The sequence below is a fragment of the Gallinula chloropus genome (assembly GCF_964237585.1).
Source record: "Gallinula chloropus genome assembly, chromosome: 3".
Taxonomy (NCBI): Eukaryota; Metazoa; Chordata; class Aves; order Gruiformes; family Rallidae; genus Gallinula; species Gallinula chloropus.
In genome coordinates, this window is record NC_140087.1 from 92,067,256 (window position 1) to 92,092,710 (window position 25,455).

General features: G+C 38.8%; 1 protein-coding gene across 1 annotated transcript in view; it reads left to right on the top strand.

The window, feature by feature from the left end:
- The first annotated feature begins 211 nt into the window (after window positions 1-211).
- Window positions 212-25,455, top strand: part of LMBRD1 (LMBR1 domain containing 1) — a 73,270-nt gene continuing 48,026 nt past the window's right edge. The window contains exons 1-5 of the mRNA XM_084261458.1: window positions 212-253; window positions 9,876-9,936; window positions 17,799-17,896; window positions 18,831-18,898; window positions 22,430-22,518. Coding sequence (XP_084117584.1) covers window positions 227-253; window positions 9,876-9,936; window positions 17,799-17,896; window positions 18,831-18,898; window positions 22,430-22,518 — 343 coding nt within the window. The 5' untranslated portion in view covers window positions 212-226. The remainder of the gene's footprint in view (window positions 254-9,875; window positions 9,937-17,798; window positions 17,897-18,830; window positions 18,899-22,429; window positions 22,519-25,455) is intronic.

A 25,455-nucleotide genomic window follows, 5' to 3' on the forward strand; every position in this document is an offset into this window, starting at 1 on the left:
CAAGGTTTGGCATCAGCACCTGCTTTCTGACACCCTTACTGTGTAACTCATAACTGTGTTTCCTTGTGTGTTCCAGGCTATTCTGATTTTCTGCTGGGTTTATGTGCGCAAGTATCAGAGTCGTCGGGAAAGCGAAGTGATTTCTACCATAACAGCTATCTTCGCGTTGGCAGTTGCTCTCATCTCATCAGCGCTCCTGCCAGTGGACATCTTTCTGGTGTCATACATGAAAAATCAAAATGGTACATTTAAGGTATGGACTCTTAAAAGCCTTGATTGTTTCTTCAAAAAGAAGCACTTGTGTTGATGGAGGGTTTTCTTACACTGATAAAATGCTTAAATGACAGGATGTTAGGAGTTGGAAGGGACCTTGAAAGATCATCTAGTCCAACTCCCCTGCCAGAGCAGACCAAATCACACAGGAGCACACCCAAATGGCTTCTGAATGTCTCCAGAGAAGGGGACTCCACAACCTCTCTGGGAAGTCTATTCCAGTGCTTCATCACCCTCACACTGGAAAAGTTCCTCCTTAGATTCATGTGGAACTTCCTATGCTTCAGCTTACACCTGTTAAAAGCCAGTACTAATAATACCTGTTCTAGGGCCTGAGTTTTTTTGAAAGGTGGGAAGTAATATTGTGACTGCAACACCCGCTCCATTATTTGAACTGGATTTCAGTGTTGAATTCCATTATTTATTCTTGATGTTGTACTTCTTTCCAAGTGTTTCTTATTTTTTTTTAAAAATGGTCTCTGTATACCATCCTGAAGTTGTAAATAAATCTCTTAAATGTTTCTTTTTAGTATGTCATAATGGGGCATTGTAGGATGGAATTTGTTGCCCCTTTCTTGGAAAAAATCTATTACTCACTTGCAGTTTAAGATTATTTTGATTGTCTTTTTCACAGTATTCTAGTACTGAAATATTAAGACTTTCAGAGACTCCACTGTGTTAGTCTACCTGTAATGTACAGCATGAGTTAATAAGCTCTTTTATAAAGAGGGGCATGTGGAAAAACCTTTGGAGGAAGAGATTAAAGTAGCTTTTTTTCTTGGCTGGTACCTCCTTGACTCAACTAGTGTTTTTATCAATTTAAGCTAGGGACTTGATGTGAAAAAAATGGATGCTTAATGAGATGAGTACTCACTTTAGTTTGCTCTAAGCAGTTAGAGTTTAAACTAAGTCAGAGTTCTTACAAATGCTGAAAGCATTAGTGTTTTTAACTTTCAGGGATGGTTCTTGAAGGTAGTGATCCAGGGACTTTGAGGACACTGTTTGAAAAACACATCTAACCAAAGTATAATACTTCGAATAACAGCATACTTTGTTTGGAGCCTATCTGGATCCATGATAAAAGAGAATCCTGAAACAAAAGAGAGAATGTGCATAGTAAATGACTGCATACTAGACTCTCTATTCCCTTGCCCTACTTCCAGAGGAAAACCTGTCTCCTACCAGATCTTTGATAACACTTCAGAACAAGCTTGCAATCAATATGGTGCCTCTTGGCTGGTGCTTATGTAAATGCAAGCTGTAAGAAGCCTTTAGAATTGAGATGTGATTATTTTGTTGTTGTTGTTGTTGTATTTCTTGCTTAGTTGTAATACAGAATAAATTAAGCTATTCAGTGTTACTGCTAAACGTTTGTGACTAAAGGCCTTGCTTGTCCAGAATTAAAATCGATAAAGATAGAAGAGATCTTTCATGTGTCACAGTACTAGCAGCTCAGTGATAATTCTGAGTATCAAGAAATACAGTGAACTTGACTATCTAGAAAAATAACAATGATGTAACTAGGCCCAGCTGAAAGATGGACATCTGCTGAGGACTGAGCAGGATTTCCTGTTGCAAACGGGACCATGGTGTTAATCTATGGATTTCCTTTATATGAAAAAAACAAACCAGTGAGGAGGACAGGAGGCTGAATGTGGCTATGCAGTTGCTGTAGCACGAAAATTGGTGTACTTAATGCTTTTCTTAAGCTAATTTCCTTAATGGCTGCATGCTGTGATATGATGGGGTTGAAAAACTGTACCCATAGGCAAGCTTTCATTATTGTGCGAAAGCTTTCAAGTTTTTAACGTTTCTTTGCCTATGCCTCTGAGGCTTCTTTGTCCTGCTAGTTTCTAGTATTTGTAGATGCTGCCAATGGCCTGTTGAAATAATTGTTCCATGCTGCCATGCAGAAGGTTCTTCCTTTTCTTTTTAAGGCTCAGCTGAATGAGCGTCTAACTTTGCAGCAATAATGTGAGATGCTCTAGTATTTGATCTAAGTGTCAAAATGGTGATACAGAAGTACTTACATGGCCTTCCTGATAAAGCTGAGTAGATCTGAACTCAGTCAGAACATCCAAACCGATATGTCAACACTATTTATTGATTAGGTAATTTCACTTTAGGACTCATGTCAAGTTAAGAGGTTGACAGCATCTTAATGTGAGATCTGTGTGAACTGTTTAACACTGCTGTGGGTAATACGTACCTCTTTTCTGCTAGTGTTTAACAAGCTGGACAGACTAGATCAGGTTCAGAACGTTTCCAGGAGACTGGTGCTATTCTTCTGGACTTTTCTTTCAAACCCAGCACCTCCAAGGCCCCATATTTGATGCTAAGGTCTGAAGGAATGGGAGTCTGGCAAGAATACTTTGTTTTGGATGGCCAGAGTGAGTTAAGTCTTCACTAGATTTTCCTTCTCAGTGAATTTGAGGTGGATCTAGGTAGCAGATGTGGGTGATAGTAGCTGTAGATAAATCATTAATATATCAAAAAAACCTTCCAACTGGATGATTTCAGAGTTTATGCCAAAAGAGTAGTGGCAGTTATCCAGATATTAGGTAAACACTTTTTTCTCTGTTCATACTCTTTACCTTGCAACTGCAGTTCCCAGTATGGTAGATATGAGGAAGTCAAGGATGCCCAGTGTACAGGGAAGTGGTACTATATGCGGACATCTAAAGTTTATTTTTAATGCCTCTGACCCTGCTATCAACTTGCAGGTGTTCCTGAGGTCTTTCTGTGAGCAAACCTGTAGCGACTTAGGGAGAAACATTATGTTAACAGCAGAGACTAAACAGAAAGCATAGTCTGGTTCAAAGTTCTCATTGGGAATTATGTATTCAGTGGCAAGTGAAGGTATGTGCCCTAGCTGCAAGAATTGGCTTAACTGTCAGGTGGATTGGCCTTCTCTGAAGGCTGTCAAAATCATGCTGCTTTCTAGGTGGATTCACTTAAAAGGGTGTTGTGTAGCCCTTTTCCATGTGTACTGAGGTGTCTTCTGTGGCCAGGGCCACAGCCTTTGCTACCCTGGAGGCTTTGTCCATTTCAACAGGACTGTTAAACTTGCTGTACTGTGCAATTAAGACAAGTTCTTAGCTATAAACAAGTGGCTTGTGGCATTTGCTACATGTTGGTGTGCTTTTGCGGCTTAAATATTATTTTAAAGCTTTTACGGTGAGTATATGGAGCAGAGCATGGAGTAGGTTGGTCATTAGTCCTATGTATAATAGAATCTATTGCAGCACCACCTTTTTTGGAGGCCAGGATTACTTTGATTTGTAGTGAGTAAGAAAGTAGACTTCAAGTTCTAGTAGTAGTCAAAAGAAATTGATTATTGTCTCATAAGGCAACAATCTGTCAAAGGTTTTGGCTGTTTCTATTTATGGTGTTTTTGTTTGTGCGGTGGATTTCAAATACAGCCAGATATATTTGATCTGCTCAATCTGAAAGCTTGTTTGCTCCTAAGTGCTTGTTAGAAAGCCTCAAGCTAGCTTAAACACTTAAGATTTCTGCTGGAACCTAAGACCTTTGGGTCTGACCTACAAGTCTCAAATACTTAAGAGGTGGTGCTGTCTTGCAGTAGGAAGATGGCTTGAAAGAAGGACACTGTCACCACACTGGGTTTTTTAATCTATTGATGCAGAAGAGGTGATGAGAAAATTTCTGAAATGCATGGATTCTTGCAATTATATGAAGTTTAAAGCCAATAGCATTTCTTAGTCTGGTTAGACTGAACACCTCACAAACCTTTCATGTCTGCCTGAGCTGTTAAAAGCCACTCTTCCCCTTAATGATTTGAGGGGTAGCATCTGTCTAATGGGAGATCCTTTTTTGCAGACTATTCTATAAATGAGTTTTCCCAAGAGGCAAAAAGTCTTATGTAGCTGCTCAGAATACAGAACCACTAGAAATGTCAGACTTGTATTCTAGGAAGTTGTTAGCTGCAAAGTTGTTATTGATTGAGACAGTGCTTTCTGTTGTGAGTAGGAATTGTACTTGTGAAGTAGCAATACTGGGTAACATATTCCTGGTAGCCAGACAAGTTTGAGATGCATGCTTCTGGATGCTACTTTACATCTGGGAGTCAAAATCCTGGCTTTGTCCCACTTTAGAGATAACAGGCTGGAAGACCCAAGAGCTGGATATGAAATTTCTTTATCTAACCATACCATGACCAACTCCCCAGTCTTTGGTATTGTATTTTCCTTTTGTTGGCTAAGCTTTGGGAGAGGCTCATCAGCAGACTGATGGCTACATCTAAATGTGATGGAATTGTAAAAGTGCTGAAACATGGAATGTTATAGTACTATAAGCTCTATTAAGGTACAGCTGTGAGAATCAGAGCTGACTTCACTGGGTGCTCATTAAATTCTTGCAGGGTCCAGCAGTCACTAGTGCTGTCCCATTTAACAGGTACAAAAGGATGAAATTCGTGGCCATTCCCACATCAGAAAATGGGGAAGCTGAAAAGTGTCAGATCAGCTTGCACTGCTTTGGTTTGCCAAAGTTATTTTTACAATTTGAGAAGTACTGCTCTGGAATGTTAACATAGGTCACTAACTGGATGTAGTTCCTGGGAGAAAAGACTCCACTCAATACTAGGGGAAATAAGTGTTCCTTATAACTAATTATCCATGAATGAGTATAATGAAGATTTTGAGGGAACTTCTCTTCAGTTTGTGTTAAACATTCTCATGTCCTTGTTTACTTAGCAATATCTTACTAATCTATTTTTTTTACCCTTACAACTGTATTTCAGCTTAAGTCCTTCAACATGGCTTGTGTTAAGGACTAATTAAGTGTAATAGCTTAATGTAGACTGTCATACTTGTTGCACATATCCTTGTGACTTGTTGATTCCCGTAATCAGTGTGGTGTGTTGTTACACCTTTAATACCTATATGTGCTTGTTAAATGGAATGCAATAGAGCAGGACAGTGAAAGGTACCTGAATTCTTCAAATCTTAAGAGGATTTGTGGTCACACTTTCATACCTTCAACTACTCTTGAAGGCAGTAATAACTTCTCACCTTCCTAATCTATTGTGCTTCTAAGACTTGCTGTTTGCATTGTAAGCTTGGACTTTCTCACAGAGGAAAGAAAACAAACTAGATCTAAAGGCTGTCCAAATGACTTCTCAGCTGATTCCTGGACATGTTTGTCCAGTAGACACATCAAGATAATATGCATGAATCAGCACCACTGCTGGAAATCCAAGCTCTGACACTGGGTAGCAGTGCTTCTTGCTTTTGGCAAGGTAGTGCTGCTGCTGATAGCTTTCTGAAACATCCCAGATGAGCTGGTTATTGCTTTTGAGTTGCTGATGAGGTGTGCATGTGGGTAATTTGCCACTAAGAATAAAGAGTTTTACCTCCTTAGTTTGTATAGAAGTGGGGCTTCAGCAGCTGATGGAAAGCTGATATGATAAACAGTTAAACTGTCCTGCATTACAGATTCCTCTTGTGCAGAATAAGGCGAAGTTTGTAACTTCAGGCACATCTCTGAAATGGTGAAATGCATGCATCTTTGCATCTTCAAATCTTTTAATGTAAGATAGCAGCCTAATATTTTAGTATGCTGTAACAAACACTTCCTAGCATTGCTCTGGTCCTGTACATGATTTGTACCACAAAGTGAAAAGCAATGACAATGTTTTGAAGGCCTACATTAGTATCCTGTTAGGAAACAGAAATTGTTCAGGTTGGAGAGGCCTTTAAGGTCATCATGTCCAACCACTAATCCAGCAATGCCAAGTCCACCACTAAACCATGTCCCTAAGTGCTGCATCTACACATCTCCTAAATATCCTCAAGGATTGTGACTCTCACTTCCTTGTGCAGCCTGTTCCAGTGCTTGATAACACTTTTGGTGAAGAGATTTTTCCTGGCATCTAATCTAAATATCTCCTAGCGCAACTTGAGGCTGTTTCTTCTTGCTCTGTTATTATATATGTTATTAATGCTTTTCTGGAGATTGAGAAGAAGCCATTTTTTTGCAGTTAAGCCCTATTGTATTTGACTTGCTAGCTACATCTTCCTGCAAAGTGGCTGTACTGCTTAAGCTTCAGGTCTTACAGTTGCATTTCCTGTACATTTTTGGTTGGTAGAGGTTTTCAGTGCCTCCATTGCTCACAGGAGAGACCTTTTTCAAAGACTAACTTGAAAATAAGTAGTGTCACCTGTTCAGTTTTGTTTTTCTCTCAGGCACAAATGAAGCCATGTGTTTGCTTAATTTTTAACACTAGGCAGTTTAGAGACTTCAATATTCTGTGAATGTATTCTTAACTTATTACAAGAAAACTTTGTGGTGTCTTATTACAAATGCATTGAATTATTTTCTGTTGAAACAGTTGGGTTTAAGCATGGCAGTCTTTGAAGACTGGGCTGCTTGCTTACCTTATAGACACTTAAATTGAAAAGATGTTGCTTCTTTCCCTTCTGCTAAAATATTTTTTTCTTTGCTGGTAGATGAGAAACACCTTTCTGTTTTCTAATAAAATTCCAGTTAGTAATCTGACTCATTTCATACTGAACTTTAAAAGCTTTATATAGTGTGGCCTACTGGGAATCTTAATACCATGAAGGAAGGTGGTACTGATTTTCTGAGATAATAGAAAAATGAAGTGTTTATGGTATGTCAAGCCCATATCCATGGGACTTCAGGCAGTGCTGAGAGAATCTTTAAAGCAAGTGTTAAGTCTTACCTTATAGCATCTTGAAAGGAATATACTCAGTTGCATTTTTTCATATGTTTTGTAGTAGTACCTGCATCTCTACTACAACTGAAAGGACTTGAATTTACCAGTTAGAGAAAGCCTACCCACTCAGAAATTGAAACGAGCTCTGACAGTACTTGATCTTTTCTCACCAATTCGGTTATGTTGATGTCTCTAAAATTGCTAGCTTTAGAAGGAATCTGATTCTTGATAACTACTTGGTCTTGATTACATATAAAGTGGATCCCATGAGACTCGAACAGTTGTTTAATATGCTTAAGCTGTGTATGCAGACTTGGACCTCTGCATTCAGTTCTAAAGTCTGGCTGCCAACAGTCATGTTGCCAGTTTCCTTAAACCAGTAGATCTTCTCAGAGAAGGAAAAGAACTTGGCTTCAGACCTTTGGCTGGGCGCTGTTACCAATGAAGGTAGTTTTATTTTCACTTCATCCCTCTGAGTGGTTCCCCAGAAGTGGTGTTATTCAGATATGAAATGGATCACCTTAGGACCATAGTCAAATAAAGGATATAAATGCTGCTAGGTTTAGGTAGTTGTAGGATCTAAATCCTAAAACTTCTGGATGGGTCTCCTGCAGTTTAGTGGCAATATCTAAGATATATTACTCTCCCAATTGCTCTTAATTATGGCCTCCTGATCAGCATGTGACTTCCTGGATAGGAATATGAGGAAGACAGTCTGCCCTCTGGCATCATGCAGAGAGCTTCAGTGCTTCGAACAAACTCTAGACTGCCATACAGTTAATGTCTAATCGCTGCTGTTCTGCAAATGATCAAATAATTAAAATTTTCCCTAATATGTGGTTTAGGTATGGTATTTTCTGAAGCTAACTCAACTATTTATGGAATTATCAAAAGCTTGTAAGCTACAACTGAACATAATGGCACTTTGCCTTCTTTTCTGTAAGTACTATTGCATCTGTATATGAATAAACTTTAGTCATAGCTATTCTGTGATAGAAATGTGTGCTTTGTGTTTACTGCATCCAGCTCTGACCCACAGTATAAGACATGTATCTACTAGAACAGAACCACAAAAATGCTCAGAGGACTAGAACACCTCTCCTGTGAGGAAAGACAAGAGATGGGGTTCTTCAGCCTGGTGAGAAGGTTCTGGAGAGACCTTATTGTAGCCTTTTGATATACAAAGAGGGCTCATAAGAGCACTGGTAAGACAATTTTGACCAAGGCTTGTAGTGACAGGACAAGAGGCAATGGTTTTAACCTGAAGGAGGGTAGGTTAAGAACAACTTTTTTATGAAGGTGGTGAGACCCTGAAGCAGATTACCAAGAGGAGATGGGGGATGCCTCATCCCTGAAAAAATTCAAGGCCAGATTGGATGGGGTTTTGTGTAACTTGGTCTACAGGAAGGTGTTCCTGCCCATGATGTTCTTCAAAGGTCCTTTCCAACCCAAACTGTTTTATGATGGCATTAAGAGACCCTGTTGTCAAGATACTGTTGGAACTAGCACAACAACCTTGAGAGCTGCTGAAGCTACTCAGTGTTCTTTCTGGGCTATAAAAGCTTCTCTTTAAGTAACTCTTGTGCTCATTCCTCTTTGCCCAGTCATCTGCACCTTTGTTAGTACTGTGTATCTGGTAATGTTTTAGGAGTACTGTGTTTTATATTTATCTTTCTATGTATTTGTGTTCTTTAATGAGTGACTCTCCTGTAGTGTTGCCAAATACAGCAGCAATCAGAAGTGAAGTACTCTAGAGATGGGTCTTTATGTACTATTCATCTCTAGACTTGCATGCTTAGAAAATAGATCTTGCATACCTTAGGAAGGGGCAAATGTATAGTTAGCCATTTTGCAGTACTAACAAAGCAAATGCTGCTCACCAAATTTGAGTCTGCCCTTTCTATTGAGTTGTATCTAGAAAATGTTATCTTTATCTGACTTGTTTTCTCTAGAAGGTGTTTCCAAACTTGTGTGGTGACATTTCTGTGACAGATAATCAGTAAAGTGGATACTAGCCTCAAGTGGGATTTGGGGGCTATTTGTTTTGTAATTCTGTTGGCCTTGCTATATATAAAAATAGTGCTTTTCTAATTGAGAGGTATTGACTTCAAAATGAGCAGGTTCTTAATTTGATTGGCTCCCTCCATTAATGCTCTCCACATGTGTAGCTTCTGAAGAGTTTCATGTGTGTTAATTAAAATTAAATCCCATACAGGCAACTAATGAACTGGGAAGCTTGTACAGCTTAGTTGCCTGTGTTGTCTTTTATAATGTACCATGCTGCTTCGAAGCCCATCATATATTGGTTTCTTTACAAAACTCATCCCAAGGACAGCCTTTTCCCTACAAGATTGGACTTGGTGTTCAAGTTTAGTGTCTCCTACAGTGCTCAGAGTCCAGAAAAAAGCCTGCAAAGTCACAAAAGGCATACCTCCAGTTGTTTTCTAGAAAACATGTTCAGACTGAACTTCAGACTCAGAGACTGCGTTGTCTGATATCTAGAAAGTAAAAATGCTTCATATAAATAGGTATTTAGTGCCAATTAAATAGTAAGAACAAAAGTTAACTTACTAAACTGTTAGCTGATAAAAATTATATTCCCTAATTTTATTTCAATTTTGTACTGACAACAATGTATGGTAACTAGGTTTTTTAATCAAAAAATGCTGTAAGTGTGAGGCTAGCAGACAAAGGATAAGCAGTGGGGATATTGCTGCACTGTCTGTCTCTTGAAATGCACTGCATGTGTTTAATTATCTGCTAGGTGAAGTAGCACTAACATTTAAAATGGGCAAACTGGGTGCTTGGGTGTTTAATATGTGCAGTTTTGCAGTCCTGAGAGAATGCTGTTGTATGGTGTGTTCTCTTGTTTCATTTGTTAAATGTGTCTGTCTCTTACTAGGACTGGGCTGATGCGAATGTTTCACGACAAATTGAAGACACTGTACTTTATGGATACTACAGTAAGTATTTTAACTTCTCCTTTTTCCATCTAATGGGACCTTTTGCTTAAAGCATGAAGTTATTAGAGGTCATACTGGATTATCCTTTTTGGTTAAACACTAGTCTTGATGCCCTTCAGTGATTTATATTTTTACATTCAAGAGCACCTTAAAATGCAAATATACTGAAGGTCAGTCCATGTAAAAGCTAATGACTTCTGTAACATAATCTACAGTTAACATATTTCCTGTGTGTGCATTTAGAGGTCCATTAAGAGAAACACGTTTTTGCTGTAATTTCTATGGTACTTAAAATACACAGCAGTGTGAAAATTGCCTAGTGCGTGCCAAGTCTGTGCAACTGAATGTAACACTTGTGTGTTAAGTGTTCAGAATCAGCAACTACCGTATTCAGAGCAAAACCTACTACAAAGGAACACAAATTGTTTCAAGAGTGGTCATCCTAAACATATCTGAAGCAGAAAATAAAACTAAAGCTAAAAATAACTGTCCACCAGACCTCTGTAGTTTTAGATGAGTTTTTAGTATTCTTTATATGAAAAGTTCTGTTACTGAATATATGTAAAAGGTAGCTGTGAGTGATGCTTATCAGGTTTTAAAAAGTACCTGCATCAATCAGTGATATTAAGTTAAAAGTAGTTGCCTGCTTTTCATCATGTTTCCTAAGACTGGAAGTTTTTTCCCTTAGAATACTACTACTTCTGAATGTATCTTTTTAGATGAGGAAGTAATTGGTTCTAAATAGTAGACTCTTTTTAGATTACAGAATACTTATTGTCTGCCAGTGATTGCAACAGAAACTAGAGTTTGCAGTTTCATGCTAATTGAAGCCTAAAGCCTATAGTAATAAAGAACTTTGAGTTCGTTTTTGAAAACAGTACTACTACCTGTCTTTCACAAAGATTCTTCACGCAGAGTAGTGGATTTGCTTTGTGTTTCCGTTCTACTCTAGTTATGTTTCAAAGATCTTGCAAACATCCTAAGCACTTAACTCCTAATGTAGAACAGTTTTCAAATTTAGTGGACCACTTCCTATTGAACTCAGATGGATGAATCTCCGTAAAGTCTTTTGGGATGAGTCCCTTCTTAAAGCAAGATGTTTCGGTAAATCCTGAAATAACTTTTAGAATGGATTTGAGCTTAAACCTGAAAAACTGCTTTTGTTTCTGGCCTGTCTGGACAGGGCTGCCTGAAATGTTGTAGGACTAGTGTCTTATTTCATAGTATATCCTCCAGATGGTGGTAGAGATTTAAAGATAGTTTTAAAAGTATTTTTCTTTTGTGATGTTAATTTGAGGAGTTGATGTACATTTTTATAGCCAGAGCTACATTGAAGTGAACAGTAATAGGTAACTTATCTCTACTGTTCCTGTGAAAACCACAATGACTCCTGCATCATTAGGTCTAGTCCCCTGCTGCTGTGGCACAGTATAGTGACATGAAAGCTGACAAGAAATAAGTTAAACAGCTCTTCTAGTCTTGTAATACTTTGAGAAGAGGATATGCATAGGAGAAAAGGAATAGTATTTGGTCTTGGCACATTTTTGGTTAAATGGTGAGCAGAACTAAAATATCCTTTTTGTAATTAAGAACACAAATGGTACTTATCTTCCCTGAAAATGCTGTGATACTGTATAGATATTACTTGCATCCTGTGGCTATATTTGCAACTTACAGTATGGATAAGAACATCTGTTCACCAAACTTTTGTAGTTTTAGATCAGTTTTTTTTAGTTGTCTTGACATAAAGAGTTCCATGACTGAATATATGAAAGAGGTCTGTGGGAGTGATGCTTATTGGGTTTGAAAAAGTGCCTGCATAAGTCAGTGATACTAAGTAGATTTAGGTCACTGTACTTCAAGTAACTTGTAGCAAGATTTTGGGGGCTGTGGCTTACTGCATGTTTTAGAATATTTAGGACTACTTTAATACCTGTACTGCAATTTAATGAGAAAGCTATCACTAAATGTAAAAAAAACAACTTTTTCCTTCCAAAGTTATTAGTCCCCTAAACAATGTTTTCTTATACAGCTGATTTCTTGGCTAGACTGATAGAAAAGTAGAATGGCCTTGTACTGGTAGAAAGATAAATGAGGTAACTTTCAGAATGAAGCTTGAAGTAACTGTATTTTGAAGTGGTACTTTGGTAGCCTAAAAGCTTTACCGAAGAAGCTGATTTCTCTTAAGCCAGTGAAAGTGTGTTAATTTTTCATAAACAACTGTAGCATAATGTGTCTGCTAGTACTGGAGTGATTGAAGAATGATCTGTGGCTGGCACGTGTTCTAAAGCAGCATGTCAGCTTGTAGTTTTCAGGAGGGGCTATACTTTGAAATCATCTAATGGCAGATTCCACAGTACCACAACATTGGGCTGAAACAATTCACAGAAACCTGGAGCTGTGTGATGTAGCTTTTTTGCTAGCTGAGTATATCCTGTCTGTTGGACTCAGCTTGGTGTTTGGTGTCCCCCTGCTAAAGTTTAGCGAGTGGTGAGAGGATGTCACTGATAGATCACAGTCTTTCTGCAAGGTGCGTGTATTGACCTGCATGTGTTCAGTGTCTCAACAGCAGTGTGGCAGGGACTGTGTGCTAAATTCTGTTGAGATATCTTTGGGTGTGCTAAACTCCTGGTTTTCCATGTCTTTTTTTTTTCTTCAATAGCAGTATTTTCTTGAATCAATAATACTATTGAATACTTAATATAACCAGAATAATTTTTGCATGGCAGGTGGGGGGTGGACTCAATCTCTTGAGGTTTCTTCCAACGCCTACAATTCTGTGATAACATCTAGAAGAGCAGGAGCTTTGCATGCTGGAAGATATTTCTAGTCATAAGATATTCTTGAGTTTCCTGTAGCCTCACAAAAGGGATTGAGGCACTATATTGATCTTGGATTCTCTGCTTGTTGTGGCAGTTCTTGAAGATATTTTGGTTCCTTCTGCCTACTGTTACCTTGCTGTTCGTTGTTAGTGTTGTTCATAGTTCTCCTTGAATACTACTAGCGGAAAAATAAGTCAAAAGATAAAGAATTGACCATTGTTGTAGTTTATTTGGAAAACTACTACTAGGTCTAATTTTATCATAGTTAAGGTGTCTTTCTATTGTTATGGTAGAAATGTTTTCATTTGTGCTAAGAATTGCTCTCACAAATATCTCTAAAACAAAGCTTATCAAGGAATTCTTCCTGAAGGTTGCTTGGCCCATGGCAGGAATCATCATTTGTACTGGTTATTTCTGATACGACTCAGAAAAACAATTTGAAACAAGTTAGACCTCAAGCAGATCAAAGAGCAGTCCCTGATTTAAAATGAAAATCCACAGACTGTCTCAGTTTCTGTGATTGCACTTCTATCCTGCCACAAGGTCACAGAGGCATTAGGGGAATGAAATTTTTCTTGGTTGGTTGGCTGTTTGCTGCTGCAAGACCTTTGAGTCTGAAGGTTAGCTTTCCAGGGAATAAACAACCTCTTTAGTGGGCAGAACAACATGTCATTAGATGCTTGTGCTTGGGTAGGTAACTGGTATGAGCTGATGAAAAGCTATGCTTTTTGTTGTGAAAAATAAAACTGAAAACCCAGATGATTGGTCTTCTGTCTTGTTGATAGGAACTCTGCCAAATCTTTTGAAGCTTCCTTTGAAGTATAATAGGAAGAACAATGTTTTACTACATTAACTGAGCTACAATTTTAATTTTCAGTTTTAACTGAAATTCTCAGACAGTTTTAAGATGTCAGGTGATAGATGGACACAAAGGTCTGTCTTGAAGTGATATTTTTTTGTTTGTTTTTTCCGTGGGAACAGCAAGTGAAGCTGCTTTCAAGTTCATGTTTTTCTGTTAGTCCTGTTAAGTTACTATGGTAACAAGGTTTTTCAATAGAGCAAATAACTGAGCTGTTGCAATGGTAAGCTGGAATTCATGGCACTATGTGTAAAGTTACCCTCAAATTTTAATATTGTATCAGGAGTGGAACACCTTCATTATGAGGAGAGGCTGAGGGAGCTGGGCCTCTTTAGCTTGAGAAGAGGAGACTGAGGGCTGACCTTAATGTTTATGAATATGTAAAGGTGAGTCAGGACGATGGAGCCAGAATCTTTGCTGGCCATCACTGAGATAGGACAAGGGGCAATGGGTGCAAGCTGGAGCATAGGAAGTTACATGTGAATCTAAGGAGGAACTTTTTCACTGTGAGGGTGACAGAACACTGAAACAGACTGCCCAGAGAGGCTGTGGAGTCTCCTTCTCTGGAGACATTAAAAACCTGCCTGGACATGTTCCTGTGTGATTTAGTCTAGGTTAGGGGGGTTGGACTAGATGCTCTTTCAAGGTCCCTTCCAACTCTTCATGTTCTGTGATGCTGTGATCTTGTCTTGAAATGCATGGAAAGCCTGTAACTTCTCTTAAGGATTAAATGCTAGTAGAGCATTCATGATTGATTGGAAAATTCTAGAATGGGTATCCTGTTCAAATTTATTGTCTATGGAGATCCTACCTCAGATGTTAGAGGCTATGCTAAGAGGTTTTAATACAAAATATCTGTTACTAGTCTTAGTATTTGAGAACTTCTGTTCTTCTAGTAAAGCATCAGTTTGAAGGAATTGTGACTAATAGCTTAATGTCTGGGACAGAAAACAGCAACAGAGGTTGATATTTAGGGGTTTTTTTTGGTGGAGACTACTTTAGGCTTGTGAATTGCCTGAAGCTATTAGTCTCTACTTGGGGATTTCCCAAGGTCCTCACTGAAGAGTCCTCAAAGAGAACTACAGGTCTGCCAGCTTCCACAACTAAGTTGGCAGAAACAAAGATTTAGTTGTACCTCAAGCTAACTTGGCTTTAGTTTTGGTAGTCAGAATTAGCGTGAGACCTATCACATAAATATTAAAGCTAGATGCTCTTTTGAAATGTAAGTGCATCTTGTGCTAGGAGGCCTGCTTCCAGCAGCATGTAGGTGTGCTTATTGTCATTGTCCTGTCCTCCCTGGCTTGGGATATTGTTGGCATTTGATGGTTGCTTGGAGCTGTGATAACCCACATTTCAAAACTGGTAGAAACTTGTTTTGACTCACAGAAATGCTGAGGCTGGGAAGAGAACTTTAGACCCAGTCTAGTGTGATATGCTCCCTATTCATAACAGCTTGTTTATGCCAGTCTGCAGTTGCATTTTTAATATCTGCAAGAATGGAGACTCCACTGTGTCTCAGTAGCCTGTTCCAGTTTCTGACTGTAGGCAAAATAAATGCTCTTCAAGTAGAAATGCTTGTGTTCCAGTTTGTTTCTTTATCCTTTCTCTGGGCACCACTGTGAAGTCTGCCATAGTCTTTAGTCCCACACATGGATAAGATCCCTCCTAAAGCTGCCTCTTCTCCAGTCCCAGTTCTCTCAGATGCTCTGACCTGTTAATTGTTATTTGCTGGACTCTACAGTATATCTTTTGTGCTGAGGAGCTCACAGCTGGATGTGGCATTCCAAATCTGGACTGCTGGTGAGACCCTGTGGAGAAACGTAATTATTGCCCATATCATCAATCCACTGGTGACAGTCTTCCTAATGCAGCTGAAGGTGTTGTTGACCACCTATGCTGCAGGATTTGTGGCTCTTATCTGCCAGTGTAGCAAGTTAAGATGACCCAGCATGAGGCCTAGGAAGCACTGGGGCTGACAGGCTTTTAATATGGCAGATGGTGAATGGTCAAGAAGGGGAAGTGGGACCCCTCCTTGGATCAGATATGACTTGCCTCTGTGCTCACTGATGAAGGCATCTGATGAAGGATTCTGATCGCTGTGGTCAAGTAAATAAGATAATTTTTTCTTTTGTAGCTGAAACATCAGTTGAATGCTGATGTGCTCTATGGTCTGGTGCTTGGGTCCTTATAGCTATGAGAAAATAGTTATGTCTGAGTATTTTAGCTGTACGTATGCAGTCTTTATCTTGCAGGTAAAACCCATGTATTAAATCTTTAAATTATGATGTAGCTCTGTAGTGTGGCTTTTCCCCATGCCTTGAGTCAAGTGTGGATCATGGCATGGAGGAGACTTGAATCTTGAAGCAAGTCCTGTGGTATACCTTACATGCAGAGTTTCAGCTTGAAGATATTTAATTCAGCTAAAGACCAAGTCATACGCGGTAAAGAAAAATCTGATTTAATTTCTTATGTGAGAGCAGCAACTTAAAAGCTTTCTCAAATACCTGGTTTTGCTTGGTCAGTTAAGTCCTCAATATCCAGTTACTTACTAGTGCTCTAAGTATACTGTAGTTGCACAGTACAAGCTATATCCTAAATATTGTTTTTCTGTGAGCCATTGGATGTGGAAAAGGAAATGAGTTTGAAGAATTTGGGATTGAAGTGTGGGAACTATCCTGGTTCTGGCCAGGTCAGAGTCAACCTTCCCAAGCAGCCAGCCCAGGTGAACTGAGTTACCAGGGCTGTTTCCACACCATCTGACATCACTCCCCCATAAAAGTGGCTGGTTGGGGAAGGGCACTTCTGGGGGCTTCCAGGGCAGTCTGAGTGTGGGTGGGGCTTTGGGTCAGTCCTCACGGTATGCAGTACTGTCATGTTGGGTTGGTAAGGTACTCTGTTATCACCAGGTGTGAGTGTAATGCCATGGGCTGCTATTGTTCCCCGTTCATGGTGATTTTGTCAGTAAACTGTTCTTATCCCAACCCATGGAGGCTCTGTTTCTCCTCTGGGAGCCAGTGGTGTGCAGTACTCAGCCTCAGTACTGGACCTGGTTCAATGCAAATTAGTTCTTCATGAATATACCTTGTTTTGATGTATATTCTATCTGATTTATGCAATTTCTTTGCGTATTGTAATGTGTTACTGAATTGATGGGTTTGGGGAACTAGTGTTAATAGTTTTTCTGACTGCTCTTGCTATTGAAGTCCAATTAGATGTGCAAAAATACTTAATCTCACCTGTGTATTTTCCACCTGAACTCTTCCAGATAATCACAGGGTCATGATACTGAACTGTTCTGACTTAAAGGATTTGTTTCATAAGGGTGTATTGAAGGATTTTCCCCAAATGCTCTATTACAAGTTGCATACTGTTTAGAAACCTGAAGATTAAAACTTGAAATTCTTGGTCTGAAATTGGTTGCTTCCCTTCTTATCCCTGGTTAATCAGTCCAGTTGATTTTGACTGGCTCCCTTAAAGTCTTCAAACTTGCCAGTTCGTATTTATGAAAACTTATGTATTGGTCTAACCCTTCATTTAAGCTCAACTGGTTTGAAGCCTTTTAAGGTCACCTCTGCATCAAAGCTTATGACAGTATGACTGTTTCAATTTAGTAGGTACTCAGATAAATGTCTGTTGCATTCTCCAGTTACTGTCTCTCCTTTAAAATGGCGTGTTAATAAATTAAAGTATGTTGTTATGGCTTGGTCTGTTGTTGTGAATCGAGGCAGTCTAACAGAACCATGCCTTCCATCTCTGGTGTACTTAATAGTAGAACCTCTGCTAAAATGGAGTCAGTGATGGAGAAGTTTAAATTTGTTATATTTTTGTGTATAAAAACACAACTTGTGTTACTAGGTGGTATAGCTTACTGTTATTCACAGTCCTGTGTGCCAGTCCTGTGTATCACCTGCATGCAGATGATTTACTTCTAGTCTTATCTTTGCTAAATTGAAGATGGATCTAAAATACTTCATCTGAAAGACTTAATTCTGTAAGCCTTGTGGATTTCACAAAACAGTAATAGTTAATGAAGTTTATTAGTCAGCATATGAACTCTTCAATGCTTGGAATTAGTAAAACCCAGAATGAGAAGGAACTAGTGTTCAATTCTTTCCTTTTAATTACTGTGCTGTAAATGTAAGTGCCATTGTCTCTTCACTTAATGGAATTCTTTCTCCTAGCTTTGTACTCCATCATACTGTTCTGCGTCTTTCTCTGGATTCCCTTTGTCTATTTCTATTACGAGGAGAAGGAAGAAGATGATGGCAACACATGCTCAGTAAGTTCACTCTAGCAAATGCAACTAGCAGTGAAAAGAAATGAATCCTGGCAAAAAGGAAAGTAAGACTGATTGTCTAACTGAAATACTACAGTGTTGCAGGTTTTCTAGTCTGTTACTATAGTTCTTTTAAAATACTGAGATGGCTCTTAATTACACTTAATCTGACAGTGTACTCTAAGCCCTGTGGTCTCACATGAAATAAAATTTAAGTGATGTAAGTAATAAATATCTGTCTTGCCAGGAATTTTTAAAACTGCCTACAAATTTCTTTGAGTCTGATTTCATATACAGGAAGTTAACATTTCTTAATGAGACGCTTAGAATAGAGAATGTGAATGAACATATTTTAAAGTAGAAGGCAGGAAAACTATACTGGTTCTGTGAGACTGAATTAGAGTAACTTTTTTGTATTATTAATATTTTTTCTTGAATTGGGCTGTAGTAATTCACCTGAAACTAGCACTTGGTTTTGTGATGTGTTGAAGATTGATATGCACTACAATAAATTCATGCCACTAAGGCGCTAACTTCCCAAATGGAAATACGTTCCTTAAACTTATGATTGCTTTCCCCTCTATTCAGTTGTAACCTTAAAATAAGAAAAAAGACTTCTAATACTAGCTGCAGTATAAAGCACCAGCAGTAGGAATCTGCTTTGAGTGGATTTGCACTGTATGAAAGTATCCTGACTTCTGGTCACAGTTGCTCAAGTGTATAGTTAGTGATGTGAGTATAATTCAGTGTCCTTGTAATAGTTCTCAAGCTGTAAGACTCTCCAAGGATGTTTACCTCTGACTTGTACTGAAACTACTCATGCTTTCTGTGGAGATACTTCTGTATAATGCGTGTTGTGCTAAGTATGCTTTGCCATAACTTCTTGGACAAAAATCTTTAGAATTATTAATATATTATCTTTCTATTTTATATACAGCAGGTTAAAACTGCACTAAAATACACTCTGGGATTCATCACAATTTGTGCAGTTCTTCTCTTGATTGGGTAAGTATTTGTATTGAACATGAACAGGGGATATCCTAAATAGAACCCCAGGTTCTATTTAGTTTGTTTTGTGCAAGATTAAAAAGGTAGATTGTGGTGCACTAAATCCATACAATGAATATCTAGTTTGATCTCTAATATGGATCAAATATCCTAAGAATCAGGTACCTGGGAAGTAAGACTGTAACTGGAAAGCTAAACGAGTATTAACTGTGAAATACTTGTGGTTCTGCCTGTTTGTGCAGTGTGTATGTCTACCAAGGACATTGTGGCTGTGGTGTTTACAATTGTTTTGATATCTCTGTGTACAACAGGGAGTAAAGTATTTGTGTTCTTCCTGTTTTCTGACTCTATCAAATGCTTTCATGGACATGCCAAAACAGTTTCTAGAACTGAGCTGGTGTGATTGTTACTCTTTTAAATGGAAGCTGTCTGTGAAGAACCTAAGCATATTTTTGGATTCTACCTGGCATAGATGTGCCTCATAGAATACAGATTTTGAAGCAGTCTATTGTCCTTTCAGTTCAAAGATACTTGCTATTAGAAAGACTAAAGGAGTTTGAGTTGGCTTAATCATGGTCTAGAAATATTACTAAAGCTTCTGACAAAAGCTGTTTCTCTGACTGGCTCACACAGTGGGCATATATGCACTGTATAATAGTTTAGAAAATTTTGCAGTATGTCTAGGAGGTGTCACCTGTATCCTCAGCAGATCTAAGCTGTGTCAAAATTATGCATGTTTATAATAGCACTTAAATGCTTTACACTCAAATAACTTGATGCAGAGCATCATTAAAAGCAGCATACAGGACAAATTTCTGCTGTGATACTCTGAACTAATATTTACTTGTAATGCCTTTTTCCTCTTTAGAAACAAGCTATGTTCAAGCATAGTAGATAATTTACTCTAAATGTCGTGTCCTGGAGCTTGAGAGATAGCACAAGGGGGATTATGCCCAAGGCTTGAGGTATTACAATGTATATTAAGACTCCCTTATGCAGCAGTCTGGTTTGAACTGAGGATGCTAGCTTTTGAGGCTAATGAACAGTTATAAAAGGAGTATTTTACTGACTTAGTGTTTGGAATTAAACTGGTTACCTTAAATTTTCTAGAAAGGTTAGCTTTTAAACAACTATGAATATAGGTCTAATTAGACTATAATTATGTGAATTCTATTATAGCAAAGTTCACCTCAAGGAAATGAGCTTAATCCTGGTGTTTTAGAAATTATTTTCCTAGCCATGACAATTAATGGCACTCTTTGATTTAAGCATCAGTCTACACCTGTTTTATTATCCTTGCCAAAAGTTATTAAACTTGGCATTTACTTTCCTTGTTCTGCACCCTGGATGTTTATCTCAACCGTAATATTCCCAGGATGTGTTTTAACCAGCATAGTAATTTAACAATAGAAGCCAACTGCCACACTTCAGTGTTTCATTTGTGTTCAGAAGTCTAAGACACAGCATCACAACTGAGCTGCTCTGTTTGCTTACATCAACTACACCTGTAAAACCCTGCACTGGCATTTCTGTTCTGTTTGAGCTGTCAGTGGACTAACTTGTGTTGCTTTAGTGCGAGATGAATGGAGTTTAGCAGGGAAACTGCTCATTCTGTTGATGGCTGGCCCTCAAGCTGCACTGACTGCTTAGTCTGCATGACAAAATAGCCAAGACTTCTATCTAATTTCTTCCTGCTTGGGGTGCATAAGAGTAGGACTGGACTACTGTATGCTGTGTTGGCACAATAGATGGGCTGTGTTCTAGAGATCCTTTAGGACTGTGGACTGGGTGCAGGTCTGTAGAAGGCTGGACATGCTGTTTCATTCTTGTGCCCTCTTAACACAGATGCCAGAAGTCTAAGTGGGCTAGTTAACCTTCTGGCTAGTTTGCTATCAGTTGAGGGACCCTGAGGGACCCTGTTCAGGTAGGGAGATAAAATTCCAGTTTTCTTGGGACTAAAGTGTTTGAGTTCATAGTTGCATCATTACTTTGAGACTTTTGCTGCATGGAATTTGAGCAGGAGTGGAGTCAAAAGCCCATCTCCTTGGTGAAGTTCTTGCTGACTATTGATTGAAGAGGAGTATATGATGGGTACTGTTCTGTCCTTTGACATACTGATTGTAGGTAGTCTCAGCAAAACTTCCTTTAACCCTATTGCTCTTGAGGGGTGGGGGGCAAGCAAGCTATAAATATCCTGGTATGCTCTTCTATCTCACTTGTTCCCTGTGTTTCACAGAAAATTCATGCTGATGCTGAAAAAGGGCTTGAGCTCACTTAGCCTCCTACAGTCTCCTATTTCACCCCTTTTAGCAAATAAACCTGCAGTTATTTGTGTTTCTGTTTCTAAGTAGAAATTTTGCTTAACTATTAATACCTGTGTCTTGATTTTTGCTTGGATGCTATAGAACAGAATCTGAAGTCAGGAAATAAGCATCAACTTCAGTAAATGCTAGCCTCAACCTACCGCTTGCACAGTCAAGAAGCTAGAAACAAAACTTGTTTGAAGCTGAAAGGTTGTAATTCCTAAAACTGTCACCTTTGCTTGCAGAATACCTGTTTGGCTTTGTGATAAGTGCATGCATTTTAGCACTAACTTTTGAAACAGATGTTTTATACTTGAAGTTTGAGGCATACTCCTGGAAGATGCATATTTATTATTTGTTTATTGAGACTTGAAGCAGGGGTCTAAATACATACTCTCTTACAGAAGTAGACTTGAGTGTTCTTTATAGACTTTGGGTTCTCTAAAGTTTCCCTTGAAATCTGACTTTCTTGTGAGTTGTAGAGATCCTGTTTTATGTCTGAAGCTATGGTTTGAGTTGTTGGAAAGTACTGGCTTTTAGGCGTTACAAAACTAACTGTTCTGCCTATGGAAATGCTGAAGAGCATTTACTGCTACTTTTGGATGGGAGGGTCACTGACATCAGCCATCTTTCAGCTGGGGCCCTGTTCTATCTGACTGACTTCTGAGTGCTCTTTGCTAGCATCTGCTTATTGGAAGGTTGTAAATATTTAGTGAACTTAGCCCAGAGAACTGAACTGCAGTGTTCTACAGAACAATGAATGGCATGCAGCAGATGTCTTTAGTTGTAATAATGGAAGATAAGCATGTCCCTTCAGACTTCAATGCTTGGTGTGAGAATCCTTAATTGTTTTGGCTTCCAGAAGTGTGGATTTATAAGTGCTTGTCTCAATGCTTAAAGCTGCCTTGGTTCTCTGAGTCAAACAGGGTAGTAAATCAGGTTAATATATTTTTTAATGATGCTTGAGTGTAGGGTCCTTACCTCTTAGGACTGGTAAATAGAAAATTGGTTCTTCATTGACCTCAGACATGACTTGCACATGTCATCTGCTGATCTAAACACAGCATTTGAGGGGAATGTGAATAAAGTGAAAAATTGCATCTGGAACTTTTTGAACCTAATGCTGTATGCTTTTTCAAGAATAAAGGGATTTCTATTTTAAGTTAGAAGTAGAATTCTTTTTATATTGACTAATTGGGGTAAGATGACTTTTGCTTTGTTACAGTGCTTTTGTTCCTTTGGACATTCCCAAAAAGAAGAACTCCACAGAGTGGGAGAAAGTGAAGCTCCTGTTTGAAGAATTTGGAAGTAGCCGTAAGTTTGATAGTTGTTCTGAGACTACTTAACATACCACTAACTTTGGCCTACTTGTCATTGCCTGAATAATAAAACTAACTTTGTGACAGTCTTCTAACTTGCTTCTAACTGCTCACCTGCATTAAATTTTTGCAATAAGACTGTTCTCTTTTGGTTCAGACTAAAGTGTTAGAACAGTCTTTACTGGACAGAGACAAGGCCACTGCCTCTTCTCTGTACTTCAAAGGCCCTGTTTGACAGTGAGGATTCCAGTGTGGTGTCCTGTGATGACAAGTCTTCATTTAACACAGCTTTTAAATGTTTCTTGGATATCCTAAAATAAGTGAATGTCAGTATGGTGAATATGTATCTTGTACAGCATTTAAGTGTTTACCTGTCTGAGTGTGATACTACTGTTGACTGTAAGGATGATGCTATTTCATAAGTGGCTTTATCTCTTTACGCAGGAAGATCTGATGGGTGTTATGATTTCTTTTTCCTTTTCTAAAGTTGTTTTGGTTGCATTTGTTACACTTCATCCTAGGGCCATAAAGAACTATCATGGAGGCTGAACTCTGATAAGTGGCACTTAAAGTTTAGCTTATGCAGTTCTGCCTAGCCAGGGTGTGTTTTCAGAGCAGAGGTGTGAAGGAAGTGTTTTATAGGTGAGCAAGACAGACTTGATGTGACTTTACAAATGTATCCAGAAAAATGGTAACTAAAAGTTATCTTACAAACATTAATCCAAATGCATAAGTACTCTAATGTTTGTGCCTTGTTCTTGATGTGTATCAGAGCATTGGCTTCTGTCTGCATGTTTTAGAATATGATTCTGTGAGTACTAGTGAGGTTACATTCTGTAATCTTTTTCTGGAGATACACAAAACCCACCTGAACACGATCCTGTGCAACATGCTCTATAGGTGATCCTGATTTAGCAGGACTTAATATCCAGAGGTCCCTTCCAACCATGACTGTTCCATGATTCTAGGAATTTGGTACTGACTAAAAGTTCCTTGCAATGATACTTGCTAGCTCAGTACTTGATGCATCCCTTCACAGTCCATCAACATTGTATGTCCAGTTGCTTAAGTAATCTCTAACCTGATATTACAAAGGTACTTCTACCTTCCAGCCTTCCCCTCCAGTCTCTCATGACTGGGTTTCCTGAAGTCTGATCTTGCTAGTAATGACTGAGGCCAAGAAGGCACTCAGTACCTTCAAACTCTTCCACATCTTGTGTCACCAGGACCTCTGCTGCACTCAGCCAGAGGCCCATGCTTTGCAACATGTACTTGAAGCCCTTGCTTCCTCTGACATCTTTGCAGTCTTTCATCATAGTATGTGCTGTGCTGGGAGCTGTGCTTGCAAGCATAGGAGATAGGCAGTCCATAGCTTTTTCATAACTCTGTCTGCTTGTTTGTGCTTACAGAGATTGACGTATAGAACTAAATTCTTAAAGTGTGGATAGAGGTAGTGACAGCAGTTGAGATGTAAGCTGTTTTTTCCAGACTACCTTGATATGGCTGTGAATTCAGTATTCACTGTATACATGTCCTTACTATGAACTTATAGTCTAGTTAGTGATTATTTCAAGCAAGGCTGAATCATTAACATGTTGGATTGGTATGTGGAAGTCTGGAGTTTTTGTTTTTGATGACCAACATTCTCTTGTGACTTCAGTTTACAGGATAGTTCAGACTGAAGAGACCTCAAGTCGTCTAGTCTAATCTCCTGCACAACCAGTAAGGTCAGAATAGACTGCTCAGGGCTTCATCAGATAACTGTTCCAAGTCCCCAGCCTTAGGGGTTTTTTTCATCTCTTGGTTAAAAAAAAATAGTTCTCATAGCCACTGTGGATATACACATTGTGGCCTGTTGACTTGCACTTAATTGATAGGTACTACTGAAGAGCTTGGTCTCTTCCTCTTTGATAAGCAGGCAGGCTATACTACCTGTCTCCAAGCTGCTTTAGTTCCAGGCTGAACAACCTGTCTCAGCTTCTCTGACTAGCATGTCCTCTGAGCAGTTTAGTTTTCTCAATTGGCTCAAACATACTGATATTGCCCACAATGGGGACCTCAAAACTGGCTGTGGTGTTTCCTATATAGTCTCCTCCCTTATAGATGGGCATGCTCCTGTTGATACAGCCCAGGAGGCTGTAGGACTTCACGCTCCAAGAACACTCTACTAGCTTATCTACTTGTGATCTGCCAAGCTTTTCCAGGTTTTTTGCAGAGCTATTCTGTAGCCACCAAGTGCTTGGTTAGTGTTACTCCAAAAGTTTTTTCTTTGTTCTGGATGCTGGAGAAATGAGGACAATGTTCTTGCTGTCTGTCTGTCTTTATATTAACGCATCCTTTTTGTTGTTCTTTCTGCAGTTAACCCAAGATGTTTGTTTTATGCTCATTCAATTTGTAGTGGGATTATAAAAGGAATACAAACTCATTCAGTGAGGCAAAGCCTGCTAATATGCTTCTGGTATACAATTATCAATTTTTCAGCCTGTTAGTTTCTTAACGTTCCATTGAATATAGTTCAGACTACTTAAATGAGTACTAAATGTTAGTTTCAAACACATTTTAAACACAGGAGGATCATCAAATATAATGAAGTATATTATGTGATACTTGAGAAATAGGGGTATCTCACATGCAGATTTTTTTCCCCCCTAAAACTTAAGAACATGGGTAAAATCTTCAAGTACTAAAAGGGGAATAGTGCTGGTTTGGTTTTTCTGAGTTTTAAACATAGCTGTGGCATTTGAAACTTCTGAACATACGCTGTTAACTTTGGGAAAGTCATTTGGTAATATCTAGCAAAAATAAGGAAGGAACAAATTGAGTTCTGAAGCTGAATTAGATTGTGCTATTCTACTAGTGTTTGGTATTTTTGGAAGGAGGCCTGAAGGGTTGATCAGAGGAAAGATGCAGGTTCTCATAGGAACTAGCTATA